Below are 20,446 nucleotides of genomic sequence, written 5' to 3' on the forward strand. Positions count from 1 at the left end.
AAAGGAAAGATAGGCATTCAGTCCAAGCCAGAAAGCCGCCTTGACCAGTTTGCTCTCTTCTGCAGCCGTGTGTTTGGGTGTAGAGAGTGGTGAGTCTGGGGGCCACGCAGACCCGGCCTCACTCCCCCCGGGCCGCCATTGACCTTGGCGCTGCCAGGCCTTGGAGGGAGGAAGTCTCCCGGGGTCCTGGGGGCATCCATGGGCACAGCAGTGTCCAGCCCGTAGCTGGTTCCCTCCCTTCTGTCCCATGAGTGGCCCACCCCCTGAGGTCCTGCTGGGGTGCTTGGCGCTTGTGTTTGCCGGCCGCTGACCTTGAAGGTGCATGTCGCCTCTGTGTGGCCCTCCCCAGCTGAAAGGGAGTCCGTGCTCGTCTCCCGCCAGGATGATATGGGTCTCGGGGTGCCCCGGAGACTGCTCCATAGGCTGGGGAAGTCCTGCCGGGTGCCCTGAGGGCAGGAACCAGCCCCCTTTCATTCCCTCAGTTTTATAAGAGTCTGTGGCTGGAGGGCTTGTGTCGGACTTGTTCCGACTTCAGCAAAGCCGCGCCCCAAAGGAGCAGGACCTGAGTGTTTTCAGAAGGGACAGTCTTCACCTGAGGGGTCATTACCCAGACTTCTGATTCCCAGAGCACCCAAGAAGCCCCCGTGGCGGGAAGGTGGAGTGAGTGTGGGCTTCCGGAAGGTTCCACCCTCAGGGACCATTAGATCCTGCTGCTGTGCAGACTGCATGGGGCACCAGAGACAGCGGTGAGGGCAGCTCAGGTCCCCCTCACCCCCCGCCCGCGGTGCTGGGGGCCTGTGGCCCCGTCGGAGGTTCTGGGGTGGAGCAGATGAAGGAGAATCAAGTTCTTTGTTCCAGGACACGTGGGGTGCAGGGCCTCACCCAGCGGTGGGTGGACGTGCTCTCTCCCGGGTCCTGTTGGGGAGCTGGAGGACATTCATCAGGGCCGAGGGGATGGTGTTTGTTAAACACGGCCTGTTTTAGAGACGGGCGGATCGCATTGATTTGAGGGTGAAACCTGAGCTGTAAAAAAAGATAAAACGTGTAGAGTTGCAGGAGTGAAACGTGAGACAAAAAGAGTGCTCCAGTGTAGGGTCTGTTTCTGACACGTGACGCCGTGTCGTGGAAGCCGGAGTGGGACAGAAATGGGGTGGGCACCCACCAGGGAAGGAGACCTGGGGGGTTGTGGGGAACCCCCAGTCAGGATAAGTTCTAAGCTGGATTAATGCTCTATGCATTTATTTTCTAGTTTACATACATCACAGGGTTTGAAAATCCTGGGTTTCTAACTGTTTTTCTACCATTTTCTTAAAAGATGTTTACACCTTAAAAAAAAAAAAGACTTCTTTTCCTTAGGTGTTATGAAATCCAAGTCAGGTTTATTAATCTGAGGGTGAGACAGGATCAGATACTGTTTGAATTAATCCCTCTGACAGGCCCTGCCAGCGGTCTGAGTCATAGTTAGTTTTCCTGGGGGTCATTCAGAACTGTCAGTTAAACTTGTTCCATGGGGCTAGGAGAAGCAAACAGGGAATAAGGAGAAAGAGAAAGTGAAAACAGAATCAGTGTATCGGTCCCTGGAGACGCTGCTCTGGTTTAACGCTGAGAACGCTGAGCGCCTGTGCATTTCCTGTGCTGCAGCAAACATCTAAGAGGTTGTTCCTGTCTCGTCTGCTGCTGTTTCCTGGACCAGCGGAGAAGACTCCCTCTGGGGGCCTGTTCTTTAAAGAGCTCTTGGGTGTTTCCTGTGACTCAGGAGCCTTCACGCCCGCGGGAAAAATGCCACGTCCGGAACAGTCCCTGAAAAGCCTGTTTCGTCTCACGGTAGCACCTGGCTGGAGCATCTCGGCCCCTCCTCTGGTCCTGTGTGCAGGGCGCGTGGCTGTCCCCCCACCGCATGCCCCTCCCTGTAACTCGGGAGTCATGGGATGAATGGAAACAGGGCTCACGCAGGCCAAGCTAAAAAAAAAAATAGCGGGGATGCAGGGTTCATTCTATCAGGAGACTAGTGGCTGGTGCCCATATCTCCCCATCTGTACACAGATCCTGCAGGAGGTTGGGGGGTCCCCTGCCCGCCCACCCACGCAAGCCATCTGTTCAGACCCGATGTGGTGCTCACACTTGTCTGTGGCCCCCTCCAGTGCCCCAGGTCACCTCCCACTCTTGCTCTCAGCCTTGGATCGCCCTTAAACCCGAGACACTCGGACCCCCCCTGCCCCGGACCCCTGCCGCCCTGCGCCATCTCCTGCAGGCGCGCTTCCCTGACCCCTGCCCTCCCGACCCGTCTCCTGCCCTGAGCCCACCTACACCCCTGGCCCTTCCTCGGCTCTGTCTCACTTTCTGCCCCCTCCCCGGCTGACCTGACGCCCCCTCCGTGAGAGCACAGGCTTCTGTCCCTCTGGTTCGCTGGGGTTTCCCTGTGCCGGAACGGGACAGGCACCTGCGGGGGCTCCGCGAGCGTGTGTCCAGCGGGCAGAGGGTGCCTGGAGGGGTTGGTGCTGTTGGGCGGGGTGTGTTTCATGGGCGCCTGTGCATAGATGGCCACTGCACGTAGTGACCGTGTTTTCTTCAGGAACCACGTTTATTTAACTCTTACCCTTCCCTCCCCTGGTGGCTCAGATGGTAAAGAATCCGCCTGCAATGCGAGAGACCCAGGCTCGATCCCAGGGTCTGGAAGATCCCCTGGAAAAAGATATGGCAACGCACTCCAGTATGCTGGCCTGGAGAACCCCATGGACAGAGGAGCCTGGCGGGCTACAGTCCATGGGGTCGCGAAGAGTCGGACACGACTGAGCGACTAACATTGTTGCATTTCCCCCTCCCCTCCCGGTCTTTGCGGACATGCTGTGATTTCATATCCAGGAACAGGGCCCTCTGGGACAGCTGGCCATCTGACGTCTGGGCTGAGCAGGGATAAGCGATGCTTTGATCACTCCAGGGCCTGAGAAGAATCCCCTCCCTGCTGAGTGAGGGGCCGCGGGGGGCGGGGCGTCCTCAGGCCGCTCGGGGTCACCGTGTCACCTCTTCTTGCCCGTCTGTTGCAGACGCCATCAGCTCCACCAACCCGCGGGTCATCGACGACGCCCGGGCGCGGAAGCTCTCCAGCGACCTCAAGAGGTGCACGTACTACGAGACGTGCGCCACCTACGGGCTGAACGTGGAGCGCGTCTTCCAGGACGGTACGTACGCGCGTGCGTGCGGGGCATGCGCGGGGGGCGGGAGCCTGGGCCCTGCCTGCCGGAGGGGTCCCTCGGCGCCGGGCCGCACTCGGGGCCGGCGAGCATCCGCCCTGAGGCAGGCCGGCAGCCAGTTCCGTGTGTGCCGTCAGCCACCTCTTTGTGCACAGATGGACCCTTATCGTGGGCCGTTCTTTATGCACAGAACGTGCAGGACACACATGCATCGTTTCTGCCTCACTGTAGACGCTCAGTCTTCATTCGTACCCCTTTTAAAAAAAAAGGTTTAAATGGCAGCAAGTGAAGAAGAACTAAAGAGCCTCTTGATAAAAGAGAAAGAGGAGAGTGAAAAAGTTCGCTTAAAGCTCAACATTCAGAAAACTACCATCATGGCATCTGGTCCCATCAATTCATGGAAAATAGATGGGGAAACAGTGGCAGACTTCATTTTGGGGGCTCCAAAATCACTGCAGATGGTGACTGCAGCCATGAAATTAAAAGACGATTACTCCTTGGCAGGAAAGTTATGACCAACCTAGACAGCATATTAAAAAGCAGAGAAATCACTTTGTCCGTCTAGTCAAGGCTGTGGTTTTTCCAGTGGTCATGTATGGATGTGAGAGTTGGACTATAAAATAAGCTGAGCGCTGAAAAATTGATGCTTTTGAACTGTGGTGTTGGAGAAGACTCTTGAGAGTCCCTTGGACTGCAAGGAGATCCAACCAGTCCATCCTAAAGGAAATCAGTCCTGGGTGTTCAGTGGAAGGATTGATGCTGAAGCTAAACTCCAATACTTTGGCCACCTGGTGCAAAGAGCTGACTCATTTGAAAAGACCCTGATGCTGGGAAAGATTGAGGGCAGGAGGAGAAGGTGATGACAGAGGATGAGAGGGTTGGATGGCATCACTGACTCAGTGACATGGGTTTGAGTAAGCTCCGGGAGTTGGTGATGGTCAGGGAGACCTGGTGTGCTGCAGTTAATAGGGTTGCAAGTAGTTGTACACGACTGAGTGACTGAACTGAACTGAAGGGTTTCATGTTAGGAAGACAGGAAACGGAAAGAACAGAGGGAAACGGAAAGAACAGAGTCGGGTCTGGCCAAAAGTAACAGCGCCTTAGGCCTGGTGGCGGGAGCCAGTGCCAGCCTTTGGAAGTTACTTCTTCTTGTTGCCTCAGTCTTGATCTCTCACCTCCAGGACAGCTGTGCCTCAGGTGGGAAATTATCCTGAAGGAGCCGAAGGTTGCCCAAGGGATAAACAGTCATGGACAGGCTCCTGATGGCAGATGAGAGGCTGGGGGCGAGGGGGGTATTGCAGGTGGAGAGGAGCAGGGGGTAGGAGTTGTGGAGGCACCAGGGAGGGGGCGATCTCCCCGACCCCGCAGGTCGGGACTGGAGGGTCTGGGGTGGGTTAGCATCCCAGGCCTGGGACAAGGATGCTCCTGGCAAAGGGTCCTGTTTCTGATGGGTGGGACGGGAAGCAGATCCTTGGCTGCTGCCTCTTCTGGGTGAATTTGGGTTAGATGGAGCTTCGCATCCCCAGCTCTGGTGCTGAGACGTGTTGGGGGCCGAGCCAGCCGGCTGGGTGAGTTCTCATCAGAGGCTCCCTCGCTGCCCGTGTCCCGGAGTCTTGCTCCGTGGTCTTTTGTAGAATTTCTGCCCATCCCCAGCATTGGTTCAATTCAGTCACTCAGTCGTGTCCTACTCTTTGCGACCCCATGGACTGCGGCACGCCAGGCCTCCCTGTCCATCACCAACTCCCGGAGTTTACTCAAAATCATGTCCATTGAGTCGGTGATGCCATCCAACCATCTCATCCTCTGTCGTCCCCTTCTCCTCCCTTCAATCTTTCCCAGCATCAGGGTCTTTTCCAATGAGTCAACTCTTTGCATCAGGTGGCCAAAGTATTGGAGTTTCAGCTTCAGCATCAGTCCTTCCAAGGAACATTCTGGACTGATTTCCTTTAGGATGGACTGGTTGGATCTCCTTGCAGTCCAAGGGACTCTCGAGTCTTCTCTAACACCACAGTTCCGACAAAGAGGATGGGAATTTAGTTGTATGGATGAATGTCTTCTCCATGTGACGACTTTACTTGTACATTGAGGTTTGCAAACGTTAACTCTCCATGAATAAAGGAATTCATCTCATATGTAATAAACTAATTAACATCAGGGATGAGGAGTGACGAGGCTTCCCCACCAGGCTTCCAGAATGTCCCAGGAAGTGGGCAGGCCCCCTGTGTGCTGGGGCATGCCTCTTTCACCCTCACAGTGGACCCCGGGCAAGGGGAGCAGGATGAGGGATCTTTCCAGAAGTCATCTGGTAGAAGCCCACAATGTCTCCTCTCTGTGACAGCTGCTCAGTGATTCCATTGGTGAGGCATGTTCAACTCGAAGTGTGTGCACAGGCTTGTATTTCCCATCTATTTTGTTATTATTTTAGAAATTGCCATTAAGTATTTGAATCATACAGAGTCTGCAAAGGAAATAACATCTGCACTACTGCAACTTCCATCTCTATTGTGATTTTTATCCTTAAAATATTTTTATTTATATGAAAGTTATTTTTAAAGTAAAGTTGGTTTTTGTTTTTGCTTTTTTTTTGTGAAGTTGCTCAGTCATGTCTCACTCTTTGCGATCCCGTGGACTGTAGCCTACCAGGCTCCTCTGTCCATGGAATTTTCCAGGCAAGAGTCCTTGAGTGGGTTGCCATTTCCTTCTCCAGGGGATCTTCCTGACCCAGAGATCGAACCCAGGTCTCCTGCATTGCAGGCAGATGCTTTACTGTCTGAGCCACCAGGGAAACCCTCTATTTTATACAATAATCAGATGACATGTGTTTTAATTTGTTGATCATCGGCTCTTAATGATCATTGTTAGTTGGTAAAAGTAGGTGTCAGCCAAATGGGGAATATTCTCAGGACTTAGAAATAATTAACAACAGCCATCCACTTTAATCTTCAAGAGGAAAAAGAAGCAACTGGGAAGTTCTGTAGCTAGAGAACTCAAGCAGAGTCACGTAGCTCGACTAAAGGCACTCGCCTTCACTGAGACCCAGTCTGGGAGCCAAGAGCCTTAAGCATGTTGTTAAAACAGAGCACCGGGGGCTTCCCTGGTGGCTCGGTGGTAAAGAATCCGCCTGCGATATGGGAGACCTGGGTTCGATCCCTGGGTTGGGAAGATCCCCTGGAGAAGGGAAAGGCTGCCCACTCCAGTATCCTGGCCTGGAGAATTCAGTCCATGGGGTCACAAAGAGTCAGACACGACTGAGCGACTTTCCCTTCGCTTTGAGAAGTAATACACTCCCTGCTCATACTTGAGCTGGGTGGGCGACTCTGACTCAGGACCCAGTTACCCATGTCTCTTGGGAGCGTTCTGCGCCCACTGCCGACTGCCCAGGGCGTTCTGTGCCCTGTATTTGCCCTGGCCATGTCTGGGAGAGGAAGTGTAGGCGGCCCTAGTGTTACTGCTAAGATGGTGATTTCTGCATGTGGTTGGCATTAAATTTTTTGAAAGTCCCTGGTCATCTGTCCAGATTAGGGCCTGAATACAGGAAGAAACAGGATTGCAGGAAGTCAAGTTCACTCTCGACGGGTGTGATTGTTCTGGTGCCCTGATTTTTTTTTTTTTAAAGAGAAGTTTCACGTTCTGTAAAAGAACCAGGTGTGAGTGGCAGAAGGCCTTGCTGAGCACACCTTTCGTGGCGTTTTAGTTCAGCCTCTGGGCAGGTAAGGGAAGGTGGTGGTGGCAGTGGTGGGAGTTTCCAGCCTAGATGTTTGGTGATAACCTAAAACAAAGACCAGTTAACAACAGAAGCAAATTCTACCCTTCGAAGACCAAGCAGGGCTTAAAGGGAGAGAGGACACATTGGTGTGGGTGGTGAAAGTGCCCCGTGGAGGGTTACCCGAACCATCTTGGGAGGAGGAGGGTCTTCATGATGGACCAGCCATGATTTTTAGCTTCCTGGGGTTGGATTTTGGAAAGTGTGGATTTCAGTCATTCTTTGAACAGCTTTAAATCCCCCACCTTACACCCAGTGTCCGTGTTTGTGGCTGGTTTTGCCATGAGTGGCAGTGGTGTGTGATGGACGTGGGGTGAGCGCAAGTAGGGCATGTGTCACAGAATGGGTATCTTTGCCTAGGGACAGGGGAGGATCCGTTTTTTGTTTGTCCTGGCGTTTATGAAAAAGAGCGAATGGGCCTCTAAGGTTTTGGTGGTGTATGTCGTCATTTTTGTGCTGTGCTGCGGTCAGTTGTGTTCGGCTGTTTGCAGCCCCACAGACTGTAACCCGCCAGGCTCCTCTCCAGGCAAGGATACTGGAGTGGGTTGCCATTTCCTTCTCCAGGGGATCTTCCTGACCCAGGGATTGAACCCATCTCTTGTGTCTTCTGCGTTGGCAGGTGGATTTTTACCACTGAGCCACCTAAAACTATGGCATCTGGCTTGTGTATTTTAAAGATTCCTGATGCCTAAAGAGGAGTGGCCTCATACAGAATGAGAAGTGGAACCAGCTGGTGGGACAGAAACCCATCTTAATTTCCCCTTATCCGAGCTCTGTTTTGCCCTCCCCCACCCCCCCCCTCCACCTCACTCACTGGAATGAATTGGTATTGATGTGTGTGAGTTGTAAACACTTTTGTTTTATATATGTGCTTTCCCTTCACTATGAGAAGTAATACACTCCCTGCTCATACTTGAGCTGGGTGGGCGACTCTGACTCAGGACCAAGTTACCCATGTCTCTTGGGAGCGTTCTGCATATATATATATATATATATGCTGTTCTGTTATTCCTCCCAGCATCAGTTGTATGCAGGATTTAATATTCTTGCACATGTATTCTAAAACTGTGGTTGTTTGTTAATCCTCAGAACATCCTATTACACGCATTTAAGGCCTACTCCCCACTGAAGGTTGGACTTCTTAAGCTTGTGTTCATAGAACGGTAGGAAACCTCTGTGCAGAAGTCTGCCCTGACGGTAATCGTTAGAGCAGCTCAAGACTGTAGGGCCCAAGACGCAGGTACACGGCGGATTGCCATCTATCCGCTTCCTTCTCACCAAGACTGCTGGATTTTGTCACCGGGTTGTACGTCAAGGGCAGTTGAGTGATCTCATGTGGGAGACCTTCTGTTCTAGGCTGGATCCACGTTACTTATATTAAAAGAAACAACTTCGTTTTAGGTAGCCGGGTAGAAAAGCTGGGTGACCGCATTTGAAGCGCTGTGTCTGCTTATCGCCAGACCATCGCTGGCTGGGGCTCCTCCTCGTGTGGTCCCGGGGGTGAGCGTTGATCCAGAGCCGCCCCCATCGTAGGAAGATTGGCGTCAGTCTTTAGGCCTCACCTCCCACCTTCCTATCCTTTCGCTGCAGTCCGCATTCTGGAAAGCACTTTCCTGCAGGCTGTTCCGTCTGGGTCTCACCCCTGCTGGGGACGGTCCCTGCGTGTGGCTCCCCTGCGTGGAGGCCTGAGCCCCGAGGGGTCACAGCCGTGCCCCAGGTCGTGTACGCCCTCAACAAGCCTCAGTTTGCTTCCCAGCCCTTCCTGCCAAGGATGGACACGCTGGTGCCCCGAGAGTCCCGTTTCACATCCGATGTCCGTAGCCCGAATCACAGCGGGGTCGGGAACCAGGGCAGCCGCTGTGTTAGCGAGCCCGTTCTGTGCAACCTGATTGCAGATGTGAGGGCGTCATGACTGTGAGCAGCTTCCGGGCTCCTCTCCTGGGCGGGCGTTGTCTCACACTGTCCTGTCCCCGACCCCACAGTCTGCTGTTCTCTGGGGAGGGACGCGTCGGTTAGGTCTCTCCCATTCTTGCCTGGAACCAGCTTAATTTTCACCAGTGAGGTGACCTGTTTTTTTATTGGTATCATTGCTGTTGTTTTTCTCCTTTCTTTAGTTTAGGAGAGGTTACATTTGAGCCAATTTATTGTTCATATATATATATACATGCTGTGCTTAGGGACTAACACAACACAGAAAAGATTTATATGTATATTATATATATAAACATATATATGCTGTACTTATATATACGAGCTTAGTCGCTCAGTTGTGTCTGACTCTCTGCAACCCCACAGACTGTAACCTGCCAGGCTCCTCTGGCCATGGGGATTCTCCAGACAAGAACACTGGAGTGGGGTGCCTTGCTCTCCTCCAGGAGATCTTCCTGACCCAAGGATCAAACCCGGGTCGCCCGCACTGCAGGTGGATTCTTTACCATCTGAGCCACGAGGGAAGCCCAAGAATACTGGAGTGGGTAACCTATCCCTTCTCCAGGGGATCCTCCCGACCTAGGAATCGAACCAGGGTCTGTATATCTATGTATATATTGTTGTTATTGTTCAGTCGCTAAGTTGTGTCCAACTCTTTGCGACCTCATGGACTACACAGCCCACCAGGTTTCCCTGTCCTTGGTTATCTCCTGGAGTTTGCTCAAACTCATGTCCATCGAGTTGGTGATGCCATCCAACCATCTCATCCTCTGTCTCCCCCTTCTCCTGCCTTCAATCTTTCCCAGCATCAGGGTCTTTTCCAATGAGTTGGCTCTTCGCATCAGGTAGCCAAAGTATTGGAGCTTCAACTTCAACATCAGTCCTTCCAATGAATATTCAGGGTTGATTTCCTTTAGGATGGACTGGATTGATCTCCTTGCTGTCCGAGGGACCCTCAAGAGTCTTCTCCAGCACCACAGTTCAAAAGCATCAATTCTTCTGCACTCAGCCTTCTTTACAGTCCAACTCACACATCCGTATATGACTACTGAAAAAGCCATAGATGAAATAATAAAGTGGCTCCAATGTATAAATGTATTTTCTTTTCCAAAGGAGTACTTTCAAAGATTTTTCATGTTCAAAAGCAAGCCATGTGTGTCCACACATATAAATATGTTTAATATATATTGACAAGGTGAACTAGTGAGTTGCCATCTGTTAATACGTCCTTTTTATCATTTGTAATAGTGACTGATATTTATATCACAGTTTAAGGGCTTGTGATGTTAGACAGATCTTAGGAGGCCTGGACACTGTATTCACTGAAGGGTTGGCTTCCTGAAGTCACATCACATTGCTGGTGCTGGGCCAGTGTATCCTTTTTTGTCTTCATGGTACCTCTGTGCCCATCAGGTCATGTCCCCTCACCCCCTCCCCTGACCCACACCCACAGCCTGCTCTGCAGCGAAAGCTGGATATGCAGAATTTCCTGGGCCAAATGGGTGGTTAGTGCCTGTTAGGATGGGGCGAGAAGGGTTCAGCTGCTTGAGTTACACTTTTTAAGGGGGTTTACTAGTTTGCTGGGAAAGACTGAGGGCAGGAGGAGAAGGGGACGACAGAGGATGAGCTGGTTGGATGGCATCACTGACTAGATGGACACGGGTTTGGGTGGACTCCAGGAGTTGGTGATATGGACAGGGAAGCCTGGCGTGCTGCGGTTCATGGGGTCGCAAAGAGTCAGACACAGCTGAGCGACTGAACTGACTGACTAGTTTAAAATTCTCTAAGAGCAGGGAAGACATGAAAACGGTTACCCGCCTGGGGTGATGCTCAGTGGAGCAGGGGTAGGTAGAAAAGGAAAACGGTCATCAGGTTTGTCTAAGTTAGCTGTTTGAGTCTAAGAAGGTGCTCTGACCCTGGTTTAACCACGGGTGTCATCAGCTGTCCCTGCCTGGTAGCTCTTTACATGGTCTGATCCACTGGAAATTAGAATCTGCAAGTTGTCCCCAAAAGGGCCACATTGTTCCATCCTTGATAATTTTTCACGAAATTTCAAAGATCCCTGATGTGGAGTAGACTTTTGATTGAACCTATGGGCGGAGGGTGTGTGTGTATGTGTATAGTGGGGGGTGGGGGTGTAGATTTGGGGGGGGGGCCCTGTTGGTATTGTAGCCCTTGTTTATGTTTGAATAAGAAAGTGTGTACATGATTTATAGTAACTGTTTTTATAAAGCATGACATTGTCAGTACCACTTGTATGTGCGTTTTCAAATTCAGTTAATTTCTTAAGCAAGAAATTAACAAATTGAAATAATGCATGAATGCCAAAACTAAAACAGCAGCATTTTGTGTAGTAAACTGAATTCTCAGAGATAACAAAAACAAAAGAAAAACTTTTGAGTTACTCTTCAGGAAAAAAAAAACCTGAGTTCAAGTTCTTAGGGGTGGGAAGTTTTAAACCCACGTGTTACAGGCAAGCCGGCTATCTGGCACGTGATTTGTAACCAGATCTTCCAAACACAGTGAACAGGTGGGGAATGTGTCAAGGTGGGACCAATAGCCGGTCTGCATCCCCTAATGTGGGGCTAAGAGGTGATGAACCTTGCATAACCCAAGTGTCGTAAAATATGATTATTAATTTGTCACCAGTATGTAATCAGCTTGTCCCTTATCTGAAGTCTCTTTGTCTAGAAGTAAGAGTTTATCTCACATTATGTTCAGAGGGCCCAGAGGACTGACTTTTATACCTCTTTAGACTATCGATGGATTTGCTTAAAAAATTGGGATTGACATTTATACACTTTTTGTTTATATGTGTCTGACTCTTTGTGACCCCGTGGACTGGTAGCCCATCTGGCTCCTCTGTCCATGGGATGTCCCAGGCAAGAATATTGGAGTGGGTTGCCATTTCCTCCTCCAGGGAATCTTCCCAACCCAGGCAGGGATCGAACCTGCGTCCACTGTGTTGGCAGGTAGATTCTTTACCACTGAGCCACCAGGGAAGCCCATGTGCACGCTGCTACGTGTAAAATAGATGACTGATGAGAACCTACTGTTTATCTCAGGAAACTCCACTCGATGCTTTGGGTGACCTAGGTGGAAAGGAAATCCAAAAAAGAGGGGGTGTATATATACATGTAGTGATTCACTTGGCTGGACAGTAGAATCAAACATGACATTGTAAAGCACCTAGAGCCCTATAAGACCTTTTTAAAAAAATCATTTATCCAAAATGACAGTTTTTAGGTAGAGGGGAATGTCTAGATTATCAGTGCGGTTCATACTCCCCAGACTGCAGCCACTGGCGTCGTGATACCCAATCAGGTATGAAACTTGATAGTCCTTAAACTAGTTTCTGATACATGTAGAAGGAACCATCTCAAGGAGGGGCCTCTCAGTTCTTTAAGACATAGCGTAGGCGTCATCTTAAAATCTTCGTTAAAATTGATGATGTTATTATAAACAGCAAGAGACAGGAAGCCATCTCTTGCCTCACGGTGTCCTGGACTGTTGTGTTGATGGACGCTTTGATCTTTTCTGGCGGTTTGGTTCCCTAAGTCTGGGGTTTTTTCATGCTGTGCTGCTTTCCTTGGGAGCGTCGAGTGGGCCCCGATGCTCATGTGTGCGCAGAAATGCCTGAATTAACTCCCACACTGCCAACTCAAGGTCATTAAACATGCTATTAGTAGATGTGCTCTGTTTAGATACTCTTGTTCAGAGCCTATCTTTTGCTCATAGAATTAATTTTATCAATGCCATCGAAAATGGTTCTTTGACTACTTTGCTGCAGTGTGGCATCAGAGCCGTGTTTTGCCCCAGGAGTCCTCCTAATGGCTTTAGCCAGCTTGAATTAGCTTGATGTATCATTAAAGCATACAAATGGCTTTTATTTTTGTTCATAATCTGTTCATAATGCCACGGCATTCTGCTCTTTCTAATGTTTTTGAGATGATTAAACGGTGATGTACTTTTTGACCTATTTAACCCTCCAACAGAGTGTCTGATCAAAAGGACATGAAGATGTGACTTCCCTAGGGTAGTCAGAAGTTGTTACCATCTCTGGCTGATGTTTCCAAGTTCTTTTGAAGTCCTCTGTTTTTTATAACATTTTTTCACTTATAGAGCATGGACTTTAGCCAGGTATTTTTAAATGGAAGTATCTTTGATTTACAATGTTGTGTTCATTTCTGGTGTATAGCAAAGTGATTGAGTTATATACATGTGTATATGAGTATACATATATATATGTGTGTATCTATACATTCTTTTCCGTTGTGGTTTATCAGAGGATATTGAATATAGTGCCCTGTGCTATACAGTAAGACCTTGCTGGTTTTTGTCCGTTCTGTATATAATAGTGGCATCTGCTAACCCACTTCCACCCCATCCATCCCCCAGCCCCCTCCCACTTCGCAACCACAGGTCTGTTTTCTGACATAGCCAGACTTTGGGCAACCTTTACTCACTGAGGAACCGCTCAGTACCCACCAGGTTAGCAGCACCAAATCGGTTCATTTCGTGAAAGGTGAAAGTAGTCCTCAAGGGGGGTTGACTTTTACATGGTGAGATGCTCTGATGCAGGACATGGTACCTTGTCCCCATGGACTTGGGTATTTTTTTACATGCTGTGTACTGAGGGAGCCTGGCAGACCCTGGCTCCAGGAGTCAGTCAGGGAGCCAGGCTTGGAGCAGATGCTAGGGGTCCCCAGAGACCAGGCTCTGGAGTCTGCGGTTAGTTTGTGTATTTAGTGCAGAGCACTGGGAACTTGGTGAAGAGGGGAGCAATGCATTAATACCTTGATCCGTGATCTTCCCTGATTTCAGGAAAAGTAAACTGTGGAAAATGGATTGTAGATTTGTCTTACCAGAGACAAAGGTGTAAAAACCTTGATGAATAAGTTTTGGGTTTCATGAGACTTGCCAAAGAAAAGAGAAATAGTTTTTAAAGGATGGGAAATATGGAAATAAATACCACTGGTCAGATCACCATGCAGTGGCTGTTTTTGTTAAAGCCTGGTGGGGTATATGCACATGGGTGCCCATGTGTCTGAATAGACAGAGTCTTGGGCTTTGTAATGTTTTACAATCTGCTTTTCCACAAAAATACTTTTTCTACAAAGTAATTTCTAATTTTTTTTAGTGCATTCCATTGAGTCACTATAACAGCTTTTTGGCCCAGTCCTCTATTAGACATTTCATGGTCATGTGCCCCTACCCACCCCGGCATTTATTTATTGTTTTTAGAATTAATGCTTCAGTGGTGACTCTTTGCCTAAAGCTTCATCTCCATCCTTCATCATTTTTTTGGGACACACCTCTGGACGTCAGACTACTGGTCAGCGACTTGCAAAGCTTTAAACCCTCAGCCTTACAGGGAGTCTGAACCAACTCAGGTTTCCTCCAGCAGATGTCTTTTCTGCCCACTGGCCACCCTGGATATTTTCATTTGAAAAGCGCTTATTGTTTATAGACAGAAAATAACCATACCTTCTAGTGTTTTGGTCAGATATTAACTTCCAACAGGTCTGTCCCTTAATATAAGAGATAAGCACATTTCCTGCAGTCAGCTGACTTTTGAGGAGGTGGCAGCCAGTCTTCCGGGAAGGATAAAAATATTATTATTTTTTGATAATCTTTCCCTTGCTGCTCCTACAGAGGTCCTTGCCCTCTCAAGGGACCAGGCAGGTTCTCTGAGCACCAGCACCCCCAGCCCTGGGCAGAGCTGTGACCTCGGCGGCTGGATGTCCACAGACCTTTCTCACCGGCCTGCCGGTGTCATCGTGTCACCGTGGAGAAAGGCCTCCTGGGTGCCTTCTAAGGGAAGCAGGGAGGGCCCAGGCCCTTGCGTCTGGACCCACTCCCATTTCCATGCCCCTGGCTGGGTGCCCGGGGCTGTGTCTCTCTGTCCCGTGTGCATCTCTGTCTACAGGGAGCCCTGTGGCCTGACCCTGCCCTGCTCCCAGTGCAGCCATAGTTCAAGGAGGCTTTTTTCCTGTGAACGTTGGGATTTCAGGAAACTCCCCATGTGTAACGTTGTCCGTAAATTGAATGAAAAAGTACTGAGCACTGGTGCAGTCGTCTGGATGCCAGGGAATACTCCCCTGCCCGCACCAAGATTGCACCTTAAATGAAATACCAGTCTTCTGCATTTAAGTTCTTCTCTTGCCTGACCTTCAGGCTTGTAGGATTTCACATCGGGAAGGACCCGAGGCCTTGTCTGTTCACCCCCAGCTTTATAAACAAGCCAGCAGGACTCATGGGGCCAGTCCAGGCAGGAAGCCCCCTTAGGAGCAAAGCAGAAACTGGAAATGAGGTCTGTATCTGTTGGCAGCACAAGTTTCACCTTTGTCCTGACAATGTAATTCTTATATTTTTAAACCCGATAGTGAACGAAAGTGCTCCAGTAAGTGATCATTTAGTTCAGTTCAGTTGCTCAGTCGTGTCCATCTCTTTGCGACCCCATGGACTGCAGCACGCCAGGCCTCCCTGTCCATCACCAACTCCCAGAGTTTATTCAAACTCATGTCCGTTGAGTCGGTGATGCCATCCAACCATCTCATCCTCTGTCGTCCCTTTCTCCTCCCACCTTTGATCTTTCCCAGCATCAGGGTCTTTTCCAACAAGTCAGTTCTTCGCATCAGGTGGCCAAAGTATTGGAGTTTCATCTTCAGCATCAGTCCTTTCAATGAATATTCAGGACTGATTTCCTTTAGGATTATTTTTTAATAAAAGCCATTTCACCTGTGAGGAATCTTGGCTTAAATGCAGTGCTATAATTTTGAATTATAAATCACGAATTATTTCTGATATGCTACCTAACAAAAACACATTCACACAGACTGTTTTCTTTATATGATAGGATATGTGGGCAATAGAACTAGGTCTGTGACAGGATCTCTGAGATTCAATGAAAATAACAGCAAAAGACAAGTACTCAGTTTTACAATTTAGTGAGCTGCCACTAGGAGGCATCCGAAGCGCTCATAAGGATGATTCTCGCATAATTGTACCTTTTGCCATCTCCGTGCAGAATACAGACATCATAAAACTAACACACTGGTTTAAGAGGCGATTTAGAGCCCTGTAATAAGATCCACTCCATAAAGTATGTGAAGTTACTGGATCAGCAGTGCACGAAGGCAGAAGTAAAAGAAGTTTCATCTGCTTATTGGAATGGGGAGGACAATAAAATTTTCAAAGATGAGATCATGTAGTCTGTGGTTAAAGGGACCCAAATCCCTTTTTTCCTAGCTTTGTCTCGCATCTAACTTTACAGAAGAAGCAAAGAAAGTTTCGGCCAAAGATACACTTATTTTTATATATGGATTTATTATAATAAATAACACTTAGAATAAATTAGTATAGTAAATGGATTTCCTTGGTCCATCATTCTCATTTGACAGAAGCCAAGAGCTCTGCTGGCCCAGGCGCCGCACTGTGGGGTCTGCACCCTGCATCTGAAGGCAGGTGGCACGCTGGCCGCTCACCGGCACCCAGGCAGGGCAGGTGTCTCTGTAGGACTGGGGTGCAGCCCCGGCCATCAGCCTCCCGGTTTGGGGGAGGCCGTGGGCCCTTCACGCAGCCTGGCAGTTAGAGAAGAGACAGTCAGGCTGACATTCCCGGGCAGGAGGGAGGGGGTTGATCGGTTTGGGGAAAACTCGGTGGTCTTTGCTGCACAGGTGAGCAGCCTCACTGAGGCGGTCTGTAGGCCCCTGCGGTGTTGGGGGCCCTCCCAGAGAACAGGCAGTCGCTGCCTCCTCTGCGGATCAGCAGTGGGCTGGGGGATGCGGACAGGAGAGTCTCTGGTAGAAAATGATGCACTTACCTTGGGCCAGTCTTTGAGTTTCTTGACATGGTGCTGTTTTGTTATTTTGCTTTATTTTGTCCTGTTCTATTAGTTCATTTCCCCCCCTAAAGTTGATAACTTCACCCTCTTACTTTCCACTTATTTATGTTTTGCTTTCACCTTTTTATTTTCTCCCACTGCATAATTCCCATTAGACATGGTAGCATCTCAGCTCAGAAAATTTTCAGTTTATTTGGAAAATGGTATTAGTTACACATTGGGTGCCTCCAGTGAGAAACATATCAAGCCACAGGCTTTTCTGTACAGGTATTCTTTTATTGGGTTACTTACAAATGGAGTGTTCAGAATTGATAAGAGAATTTGGAGGGTCCCACGATTTTCAGTCCTCAGGAGAGTTGGAATGGGGCAGAATATTTTGAGCAAGAAGAGGAGTTGGGTAGGAGTGGGTACATTCACCCGAATGAGATGTGAGATCCCCTTGGAGGACAGCTTTCACAGAACGGGCTCTCAGAACCAGAGACTGTTTACCAGCCCCTGCCTGTGAGAGACCAGAGCTGGGGTGTGTGGGGGTGGGGTGTGTGGAGATGGGGCGGGGCCCAAGTTTGCAGGTATTTCCATTGAGTTCAGTACACACTTCCTGCATGAAACCACTCTCAAAGGCACCCAGGTGGGTCCACAGGCCTGGCAGAAAGTGAGCCTGGCTCCATAGTGAGGCTGGCAACACACACATCCTTGAGGGTCAGTGGGCATGGACATGGTCCTGGGACCCCTCGTATTCTGAGTGAGGGCTCCAGGGGGCTGGACTCCAACTCAGCCAGAGCAGTCAGCTGCATCTTTCCATGTTGGTGTTGCCTGATGCAGTTTTTCCGAAAGAAGGAAAGTCTGCTGCTAGAGGACACATGGAAGAACAGTGATCTCATAAGCACATCCCCGGGGATGAAATATCTTCAGCGAATATCCTGGTGAATCAGGTAATTCAGAATAAACAGGGGTGAAAATGCCCATAAAATAGATTGGAAACTGTGAGCAGGGGCTCTTCTCCTGGAGACCTTGCCTTTCCCCAGGGTGTCTCCCTCCTGGGGGGCCCTTTGCGGGTGCCTGTCCCTCATTCTGCAAGGGCCACATCCCTCCTGTGTCTCCTGCCCTTTGTCCCCACGTGGTTCCCAGAGAAACGCAGTTAGACGTGCGGGTCTCACTGTTCCGTGCTGCAGGAACCGGTGGGACGTTGAGGAGATAAGATGATGGACCAAGGAAATCCTTCCAGGGGGTACGTCACTAACTCACGTGCTATAAATACCATGGTCCAGGTAAGGAGGGAGCGTGGAAAAGAGCCAAGTCTCAGGAGTAGGGCTCAGGTGCGTGTGCCCCCCGCCCACCTGGCCAGGTAACAATAGGGCAGCGGGGCTCCTTGTTCTGTAGCTTTGCTCCCCGTCAGGTTGCACAAAGCCCAGGCTACATGAGTGAGCCCTGCACTGTGGGGGCAGCTGGGGGCACATAACCATCGGCTGCTAAACTGTTACCCTTTCTGTGGAGTTTTGCTTTTCAGAGGGGCTTCCCTGGTGGCTCAGCTGGTAAAGAATCCACCTGCAATGCAGGAGACTCCAGTTTGATCCCTAGGTCGGGAAGGTCCCCTGGAGGCGGACATGGCCACCCACTCCAGTATTCTTGCCTGGAGAATCCCATGGACAGAGGAGCCTGGTGGGCTACAGTCCATAGGGTCACACAGGGTCGGATACAACTGAGCAACTTTCACTTTCTTCCTTTTCAGAGTCCCGGTTCACACCCATTTCCATGCAAATACACATGCATATTTCATGTATCATCTGTTTACATATATTTAAATGTTCATGTTGTTCCTGACTGGGATAACACTTGTTTGTAAAAATACAGAAAAGTGTGAAGGAAGCCAGTTAAAATCACCTGTGATCCCACTACCTCGTGGTAAGCATTCTATGACCATCTAGTCAGACTAGGCATTTAATACTTCAGAAGCAAAGTTGGCACTTTATTCTGTATCCTTGTTAGTAACCTGCTTTAAAAAGACCTGGGAAAAGTTTCTACATGGTTCACTTTCCTCAGTGTCTTTATGACTTCTCAGCACTCCTTTCTCTGCCAGCATCTGCCAGCCTGGATTCACCAACCCTGGAGACAGGAGGCTAGTCTTGAGACCCGCTCCCCCTGGGAGTGGTGTGTGTGCAGGATGAAGTCCAGGAGGCTTGGGTACACCTCCTGCTGCCCGTGTGCACGCGACATCCTTAACCTGTCCGCGGCCCCCTTCCTGCATCTCTGATCACCAGGGAGCTGTGCTTACAGACTGACCTGCAGGTCGGTAGACTGGAAGAAGCAAGTCTATCTCCTTGGTGCATTGATTTCTCTTGGGAAATAAAGGAATTGATACCATTAGATACTTTTGACAAAAATCACAAAGGGTTGCCAAATAGGCTCCTTTTATGGATCCCCTTTTCTTTTCTGGCAGATTAGCAAAAGTAAGCCTCACTTTATAAAGATTCATTCCTAAATCTCATGTATCCATTTTCCCAAATACAAAGCCTTCTTTACAAGAAAAAAAAGAAAAAAGAAGCCTAAATTGAGAGGCAAGTCTTAAAACAGTCATTTCAGAATTTTATTCAAACCAACCAGAAAAGCTGCTGGGTGGCGGAGGGAGGGAGTATGCCTTTGGTGGGCTCTCCCCCATCAGTGCTGGGAAAATTAGTCTTGAAATGACAGACTGCAGAGCTGCAGCCTGAGATGGTGTGGCGGGCAAGAGATGTACCTCCCCCCTGCCCCAGCCCCCAAAGTGTGCACGTCTGAACCCCTGGCCTGTCAGTCAGTCAGTTCAGTTGCTCAGTCGTGTCCGACTCTTTGCGACCCCATGGACTGCAGCACGCCAGGCCTCCCTGTCCATCACCAACTCCCAGAGCCTACTCAAACTCGTTTCCATTGAGTCTGTGATGCCCTCTAACCATCTCATCCTCTGTTGTCCGCTTCTCCTCCCGCCTTCAACCTTTCCCAGCATCAGGGTCTTTTCCAACAAGTCAGTTCTACACATCACGTGGCCAAAGTATTGGAGTTTCAGCTTCAGCATCAGTCCTTCCAATGAATATTTAGGATCGATTTCCTCTAAGATGGACTGGTTGGAACTCTTTGTAGTCCAAGGGACTCGCGAGAGTCTTCTCCAACACCACAGTTCAAAAGCATCAATTTTTTGGCAATGTGGATCTACCTTAAGAGGCAGGAAGGGGTTTGAAGGGTGGTTAAGCATCCTCAGATAATGGATCGTGGACCATCCCGGTTGGGCCCTGAAAGGAGCTGCCTTAAGCTGCCTCGTAAGGAGGCGGCAGCGCGGATCCGAGTGCACGCGCAGTGGAGGACCACGGGAGGGTGGGGCGGAGGGATCCCAAGGCCGCTGTGATGGAGCCACAAGCCAGCAGATGCCAGGGAAGCAAGAAACGAGTTCTCCCTGGAGCTTCCGGCGAGCCCAGCCCTGCAAGCACCCCGACCTCAGCCCCAGATGTTAGGCTCTCAGCGTCCAGAGCCGGGAAAGAATAAAGACTTCAGCTGATTGCAAGCTGCCAGTACTGTGGGGATTTGTTAGGGCGGCCCGGATAAGCTCCTGCGCACGGAAAGGGGCCGGCTGCCGCGGGAAGGCAGGAGGAAACGTGCCTGCGGTGGAGATGCCGAGCCCGGTGATGCTGTGTCCGAGGGGGTCTCCCTAGGAGGGTGACCCAACCTGCAGGGGCCGACGCAGGCCCTCGC

The 20,446-nt window shown here is 49.9% G+C and overlaps 1 protein-coding gene across 5 annotated transcripts in view; it reads left to right on the plus strand.

Moving 5' to 3' along the window:
- AGAP1 (ArfGAP with GTPase domain, ankyrin repeat and PH domain 1) overlaps positions 1-20,446 on the plus strand; it is a 575,037-nt gene that overhangs the window by 227,998 nt on the left and 326,593 nt on the right. For all 5 annotated transcript variants that reach the window (XM_043877472.1, XM_043877473.1, XM_043877471.1 and 2 more), the window contains exon 6: positions 3,045-3,179. In XM_043877472.1, coding sequence (XP_043733407.1) covers positions 3,045-3,179 — 135 coding nt within the window. The remainder of the gene's footprint in view (positions 1-3,044; positions 3,180-20,446) is intronic.

Source organism: Cervus elaphus, chromosome 20 (assembly GCF_910594005.1).
Source record: "Cervus elaphus chromosome 20, mCerEla1.1, whole genome shotgun sequence".
NCBI lineage: Eukaryota > Metazoa > Chordata > Mammalia > Artiodactyla > Cervidae > Cervus > Cervus elaphus.